We start from the raw sequence: 7,500 nt of genomic DNA, 5'->3' as shown, positions 1-7,500 counted from the left end.
TAGAAATAAGTACTACATGTATCATTTCATTTAATGAATCAATGTATCAAAATCATAATCACACAGGTAGACATACATAAACAAAGATACGCAACGGCAAAAACACACACACACACAGACGCACACGCATACACATACAAAGCCCAACTTATGAAAAGATATATCGAAGCTCTTTCATGTAGTTTCATGTACTTCTGAACTAAATATGCGACTTTATTTTCACTATCATTTGTCCTGCCGGCTGTGTAGTTGTGTAGGAAATGGCTTCCTGACCAAGGGCGTGCATCTCCCGCAGGTGAAGGCGGCAGCCGTGGTGGCGATGGTGTGCGTCGTGGCGGCCGACCCCGAACCCGCTCCCGGCGGAGGCTACGGCGGAGGTGGATTCGGTGGACGACGACCAGGCGGCTTCGGTGGAGTCGGTGTTAGTTCAGGTGGATTCGGCCGTCCAGGTGGCTTCAGTGGGGCTTCAGCCGGATTCAGCCGTCCAGGTGGCTTCAGTGGAGTCGGTGTTAGTTCAGGTGGATTCGGCCGTCCAGGTGGCTTCGGCGGGGCTTCAGCCGGATTCAGCCGTCCAGGTGGCTTCAGTGGAGTCGGTGTTAGTTCAGGTGGATTCGGCCACGGTGGGGGTTCCTTCGGCCACAGCGGAGGTTCATTTGGACAGGGTGGAGGTTCATTTGGACAGGGTGGATTCGGAGGACGCCCATCCTTTGGCCGCCCATCCTATGGAAGTTACGGTCGCTAGACACTTCAGGACGCCGGAGAAACTGCACCCGAACAAGCACAAGGAAAATCCACTTCACATTCTAAAGGAATGTCGTGAACAACCCATAAAAACACATTTGCAATCTAACATCCGTGATTTTACATTTCCTCACTCTGGTTGACATTCCTTATTATGATCACCAAATCAATCCATTGGGAAATAAAGAAATTTTAGACATGTTCGTATGTACCACCTATGACCAGCTACCTCCAAGATCATGAGTAATTTACAATAATTAATTATTTAAAAAGCTAATATAAAATATGGTTTAATAACATTTACTAATAATATAATTCTACAAGTAAACGGACGAAAAAAATATCCAGAATAGACTTAATCAACTGACTGATATTATCAGATATTATCGAGAATCTCTCTTGGTCTAACATACAAAGAGATGGCATTTGAGATAGATTAGGAAAGAGCCACTATAAAGAGGAACTATGAAGTGACGTTCTGTCACTGAAGTCGTAAGACAATCACAATCCTAGGCTAAATGACGATGATATAGAGAAAAAGTGAAGCAAAACAGTACGGCAATGACATAGAAAAGGAATGATAGAAGTCAACAGGGACAACCAGTAAGGCAATAGAAAACGGCAACCGGGATAACTCAAGTAGTCCGACGCAGTGACAGTGCTACCAGAAAGTGTCCTCCGTGGGTCAATGGCCACATTCCTCATTATATATAAACCTGATATACAGTTTGCCCGTTGCCACACCAACAGAAAAAGGAAAATAATTTTCATTCAGTAAACGTAAGCGGTGGTAATCTAGAGGCAAGAGTTTTTGACGCAGCCTCGGTGAAAGATGATCGTGCTGGCGATCTTGATGTTAAGGATAAGGATAAGTCAGATTTGCGGAGCAGATGCTGTGCAAGTTGAAGTTGCCTCAGAGTAGCCAGGGTCAGATGATACACTACTGGCTAATATTTTGGAACAATGTTCAGCCAAAGTTCTTGTACATTTGGCAAAGGAGCTTGAAATTAGACACTCGGATAACTTTCACTTTTGAAATGATGTATTTCACCATTATCATTTGGAGGTTATAAAACATAAATGATATACAATACTGTACATACCGTATTTATCAGTAGAATCAGAAGTCAAGTGACAGTCAATACCAAGGTAAACTATTGTTTGGAGTCATAAATTTGATAGGAACTAGTTATGGTTGACCAAATATATTGACTCACACATACAACAATAAAGAGAACTATCCAATTAGTAGGAAAATATTTAGAACATAATCAAACACATCAAACAAGGGAAACCACCAACAGCAGCTCCTTACGTACATATTTATATTCATATATATATATGTGTGTGTGTGTGTGTGTGTGTGTGTGTGTGTGTATGCATACTTACACACTTATACACTGTATGTATATGTGTATTTGTCTATATATTTATGCTACATTGAAAATTATTTTAATTATCTATTTCTAGAATGGAATTTATTCTTTTTGATTTCTCAACCAACTTCTTCCTTCAATCTGTACTTAATCATAGGGGGGGGGGTTGCCTCTGTCGTATTGCTAGTGTGTTTTAAGGTTTTAGCGCATCATTTATTCATTATATTCATAATACTTGGCTCTTTCATCGGTGTTAGTGATCCCATAACTTTTTAAAAGGTTTATTTTGGAAATGGTTCCAATCCTTTGCCGAACTTTTATGACGAACATATGATCTTTGATTTAATTGGCTTAGGTAATTTTTCATTTTGATTATCCTTATTTGCAAAATACTAGAGGGTTCCGGAACCACTAAAACAGTAAACACAGATCCATCTGGAACTGCGTCGCTTTACACTCTCTGGATTTACTTTAGGCGGAAACAATACCAGAATCATTGTACTGAGAATTCCTACCCGTTGTTGATATCTTTTTATAGCATTTGAAATGAAGTAACGTGCTAAAGGTACTTAAAGTTTAGATATATTTATAGACTTACATTTACATAGCTAGCATAGTTACTATAGAGAGCCTTCGTTATGGATTGAGGGGACAGGGGCTCTATGAAGGAGGGGGGAGGGGGTAGAATGAGTAGGAGGGAAGGGGAGGGAAGTAATGAACAAAGAAGAAGTGGGTGGAAAGGGATAATGAACAAAGTGGAGAGAAGATGGGATGAGCTGTGGAGGAGGAAGGGAGGAGAAGGTCACGGAATAGGGGGGAAGGGGAGAAGAGGGAGGGAGGGAGATAATTAAGGAGAAGGTGGGGAGAACCCAAGACAGGGTATAAAAGGTGTTGCGATGAGGAAATGCTTCAGTTCCCCCTAGAGTCTCGGAACACAAGTACCTTCGGTAATATGATGAGTCTTCGCTCAGTTGTAAGTATATCATTTGTCGGTCTATAATTCTGTGCCTTTAGGTGGAAATTCGATCATTTTCGTCTATATCACTCAACGCACCCCCCCCCCTTCCAAGTTTACTACTCAGCGTTGTCAATAAACAGCCAGTCTCTTGCATCTGAAACATCTGACCTCTTGTGCTAGCATTCCTTCAGAGTCGAAGACACACATTGACAACGTTCAGTGAAAAACTAGGAAGTGGAGGGGGCTGTATCTCTGAATGAACTATGAACTAGATGTATCTTCAAGTGCATTTCAAGAGGTGAATCAATATATTTAAATTCATAACTACACAACTACGAATACAGTCAAAGATACACACAGGGACGAAAACACATGGAAACACTCACACACATAGCTCTACTCATGAGATAATTTGTCAAAGCTCTTCCGTGTAGCCGTACAATATGTCTTCCATTCTCTGAACCTCTGTGCCGCTGAACTGAAAATACTACCAGCGAGTTGTGTAGGAAATGGCTTCCTGACCAAGGGCGTGCATCTCCCGCAGGTGAAGGCGGCAGCCGTGGTGGCGATGGTGTGCGTCGTGGCGGCCGACCCCGAACCCGCTCCCGGCGGAGGCTACGGCGGAGGTGGATTCGGTGGACGACCAGGCGGCTTCGGTGGACGACCAGGCGGCTTCGGTGGAGTCGGTGTTAGTTCAGGTGGATTCGGCCGTCCAGGTGGCTTCGGCGGGGCTTCAGTTGGATTCGGCCGTCCAAGTGGATTCAGTGGAGTCGGTGTTAGTTCAGGTGGATTCGGCCACGGTGGGGGTTCCTTCGGCCACAGCGGAGGTTCATTTGGACAGGGTGGAGGTTCATTTGGACAGGGTGGAAGTTCATTTGGACAGGGTGGATTCGGAGGACGCCCATCCTTTGGCCGCCCATCCTATGGAAGTTACGGTCGCTAGACACTTCAGGACGCCGGAGAAACTGCACCCAAACAGCACAAGGAAAATTCTCTTCACATTCTAAAGGAATGTCGTGAACAACCCATAAAAACGCATTTTCAATCTAACATCCGTGATTTTACATTTCCTCACTCTGGTTGACATTCCTTATTATGATCACCAAATCAATCCATTGGGAAATAAAGAAATTTTAGACATGTTCGTATGTACCACCTATGACCAGCTACCTCCAAGATCATGAGTAATTTACAATAATTAATTATTTAAAAAGCTAATATAAAATATGGTTTAATAACATTTACTAATAATATAATTCTACAAGTAAACGGGCGAAAAAAAATATCCAGAATAGACTTAATCAACTGACTGATATTATCAGATATTATCGAGAATCTCTCTTGGTCTAACATACAAAGAGATGGCATTTGAGATAGATTAGGAAAGAGCCACTATAAAGAGGAACTATGAAGTGACGTTCTGTCACTGAAGTCGTAAGACAATCATAATCCTAGGCTAAATGACGATGATATAGAGAAAAAGTGAAGCAAAACAGTACGGCAATGACATAGAAAAGGAATGATAGAAGTCAACAGGGACAACCAGTAAGGCAATAGAAAACGGCAACCGGGATAACTCAAGTAGTCCGACGCAGTGACAGTGCTACCAGAAAGTGTCCTCCGTGGGTCAATGGCCACATTCCTCATTATATATAAACCTGATATACAGTTTGCCCGTTGCCACACCAACAGAAAAAGGAAAATAATTTTCATTCAGTAAACGTAAGCGGTGGTAATCTAGAGGCAAGAGTTTTTGACGCAGCCTCGGTGAAAGATGATCGTGCTGGCGATCTTGATGTTAAGGATAAGGATAAGTCAGATTTGCGGAGCAGATGCTGTGCAAGTTGAAGTTGCCTCAGAGTAGCCAGGGTCAGATGATACACTACTGGCTAATATTTTGGAACAATGTTCAACCAAAATTCTTGTACATTTTGCAAAGGAGCTTGACATTAGACACTCATATAACTTTCACTTTTCAAATAATGTATTTTATATTATCATTTGGAGGTTATAAAACGCAAATAATACATAATACTGTACTTACCGTATTTATTAGTAGGATCAGAAGTCAAGAGATAGTCAATGCCAAGGTAAACTGTGGTTTGGATTCATGAATTTGATAGGAATTAGGTAGAGGTGAGCAAATAGATTGACTCACACATACAACAGGATAGAGAACTACTCAATTAACAGGAAAATATTTAGAACATAATCAAACACATCAAACAAGGAAAATTACCAACAGCAGTTCCTTAAATACATATTTATATTCATATGTATATATATATGTATATGTGTGCAAGTATGCACGCATGCATACTTACACACTTATACACTGTCTGTATATGTGTGTGTGTCTATGTATATATGTTATATTGAAAATTATTATAACTACCTATTTTTAGAATGGAATTTATTCTTTTTGATTCCTCATCCAACTTCTTCCTTCAACCTGTACTCAAACATAGGGGGGTTGCCTCTGCCGTATTGCCGTATTGTTAATGTATTTTAAGATTTTAGCGCATCATTTATTCATTATATTCAGATCACTTAGCTCTTTCATCGGTGTTAGTGATCCCATAACTCTTTAAAAGGTAATTTTTATGAAATTGTTCAAATCCTTTGCCGAACTTTTGTGACGTATATATGATCTTCTTTACTTTAATTGGATTAGGTAAGTTTCCCATTTTGATTATCCTTATTTCGAAATAATAGAAGGTTCCGGAACCACTAAAACAGTAAACACAGATCCATCCGGAACTGCGTCACTTTACCCTCTCTGGATTTACTTCAAGCTGAAACATTACCAGAATCATTGCCTTGAGAATACCCACCAATTGTTGATTTTTTTTTTTTTTTTTTTTTACAGCATTTGAAATGAAGTAACATGTTAAAGATACTTAATGTTAAGTTATTATTATATACACACATTTACACACATAGCTAGCATAGTTACCGTAGAGATCCTGCGTCATGGGTTGAGGGGACAGGGGCTATATGAAGGAGGGGGAGAGGGGGTAGAATGAGTAGGAGGGAAGGGGAGGGAAGTAACGAACAAAGAAGAGAAGAGGTAGGTGGAGAGGGGTAATGAAGAAAATGGAGAGAGGATGGGATGAGCTGTGAAGAAGGAAGGGAGGAGAAGGTCACGGAAAAGGGGGGGGGAGGGAGGGAGATAATTAAGGAGAAGGTGGGGAGAACCCAAGACAGGGAATAAAAGGTGTTGCGATGAGGAAATGCTTCAGTTCCCCCTAGAGTCTCGGAACACAAGTACCTTCGGTAATGCCTCTAGATGGAAATTCGATCATTTTCGTCTATATCACCCCCTCCCCCCATCCCCCTTCTAAGTTTACTACTCAGCGTTGTCAATAAACAGCCAGTCTCTTGTATCTGAAACATCTGACCTCTCGTGCTAGCATTCCTTCAGAGTCGAAGACACACATTGACAACGTTCAGTGAAAAACTAGGAGGTGGAGGGGGCTGTATCTCTGAATGAACTATGAACTAGATGTATCTTGAAGTGTATTTCATGAGGTGAATCAATATATTTAAATTCATAGCTACACAGGTACAAATACAGGCAAAGATACACACAGGGACGAAAACACATGGAAACACTCACACACATAGCTCTACTCATGAGATAATTTGTCAAAGGTCTTCCGTGTAGCCGTACAATATGTCTTCCATTCTCTGAACCTCTGTGCCGCTGAACTGAAAATACTACCGGCTGTGTAGTTGTGTAGGAAATGGCTTCCTGACCAAGGGCGTGCATCTCCCGCAGGTGAAGGCGGCAGCCGTGGTGGCGATGGTGTGCGTCGTGGCGGCCGACCCCGAACCCGCTCCCGGCGGAGGCTACGGCGGAGGTGGATTCGGTGGACGACGACCAGGCGGCTTCGGTGGAGTCGGTGTTAGTTCAGGTGGATTCGGCCGTCCAGGTGGCTTCAGTGGGGCTTCAGCCGGATTCAGCCGTCCAGGTGGCTTCAGTGGAGTCGGTGTTAGTTCAGGTGGATTCGGCCGTCCAGGTGGCTTCGGCGGGGCTTCAGTTGGATTCAGCCGTCCAGGTGGCTTCAGTGGAGTCGGTGTTAGTTCAGGTGGATTCGGCCACGGTGCGGGTTCCTTCAGCCACAGCGGAGGTTCATTTGGACAGGGTGGATTCGGAGGACGCCCATCCATTGGCCGCCCATCCTATGGAAGTTACGGTCGCTATACACTTCAGGACGCCGGAGAAACTGCACCCAAACAGCACAAGGAAAATTCTCTCCACACTCTAAAGGAATGTCGTGAACAACCCATAAAACACATTTGCAATCTAACATCCGTGATTTTACATTTCCTCACTCTGGTTGACATTCCTTGTTATGATCACCAAATCAATCCATTGGGAAATAAAGGATTTTGAGATATATTTGTGTTTATTCCTATGTC

At 42.5% G+C, this 7,500-nt stretch overlaps 2 protein-coding genes across 2 annotated transcripts in view; both read left to right on the top strand.

Moving 5' to 3' along the window:
* LOC122242201 (uncharacterized) overlaps positions 1-938 on the top strand; it is a 1,348-nt gene extending 410 nt beyond the window's left edge. The window contains exon 2 of the mRNA XM_086554909.1: positions 296-938. Coding sequence (XP_086411035.1) covers positions 296-742 — 447 coding nt within the window. The 3' untranslated portion in view covers positions 743-938. The remainder of the gene's footprint in view (positions 1-295) is intronic.
* Positions 939-3,054: 2,116 nt separating this feature from the next.
* Positions 3,055-7,478, top strand: LOC147468178 (uncharacterized). The gene is made up of 4 exons (XM_086554686.1): positions 3,055-3,090; positions 3,620-4,010; positions 4,745-4,889; positions 6,811-7,478. Exons 1-4 carry the CDS (start codon positions 3,070-3,072, stop codon positions 7,472-7,474), a joined length of 1,221 nt encoding a protein of 406 aa, XP_086410812.1. The 5' UTR covers positions 3,055-3,069; the 3' UTR covers positions 7,475-7,478.
* Positions 7,479-7,500: the final 22 nt, after the last annotated feature.

Source organism: Penaeus japonicus, unplaced genomic scaffold (genome assembly GCF_977035675.1).
Source record: "Penaeus japonicus unplaced genomic scaffold, GWHDUDI00000001_assembly GWHDUDI00000030, whole genome shotgun sequence".
NCBI lineage: Eukaryota > Metazoa > Arthropoda > Malacostraca > Decapoda > Penaeidae > Penaeus > Penaeus japonicus.
The sequence above is the reverse complement of the archived record's forward strand: the minus strand, read 5'-3'. Positions and strand labels throughout refer to the sequence as shown.

Bases quoted from the DNA above. Each gene is read 5' to 3' on its own strand.
- LOC147468178 (XM_086554686.1), top strand. From the start codon at position 3,070: ATGATGAGTCTTCGCTCAGTT. The intron at 4,011-4,744 runs GTCGCTAGACAC...CCTGATATACAG, and splicing joins CCCATCCTATGGAAGTTACG to TTTGCCCGTTGCCACACCAA. The intron at 4,890-6,810 runs GTCAGATTTGCG...CCGGCTGTGTAG, and splicing joins GATGTTAAGGATAAGGATAA to TTGTGTAGGAAATGGCTTCC.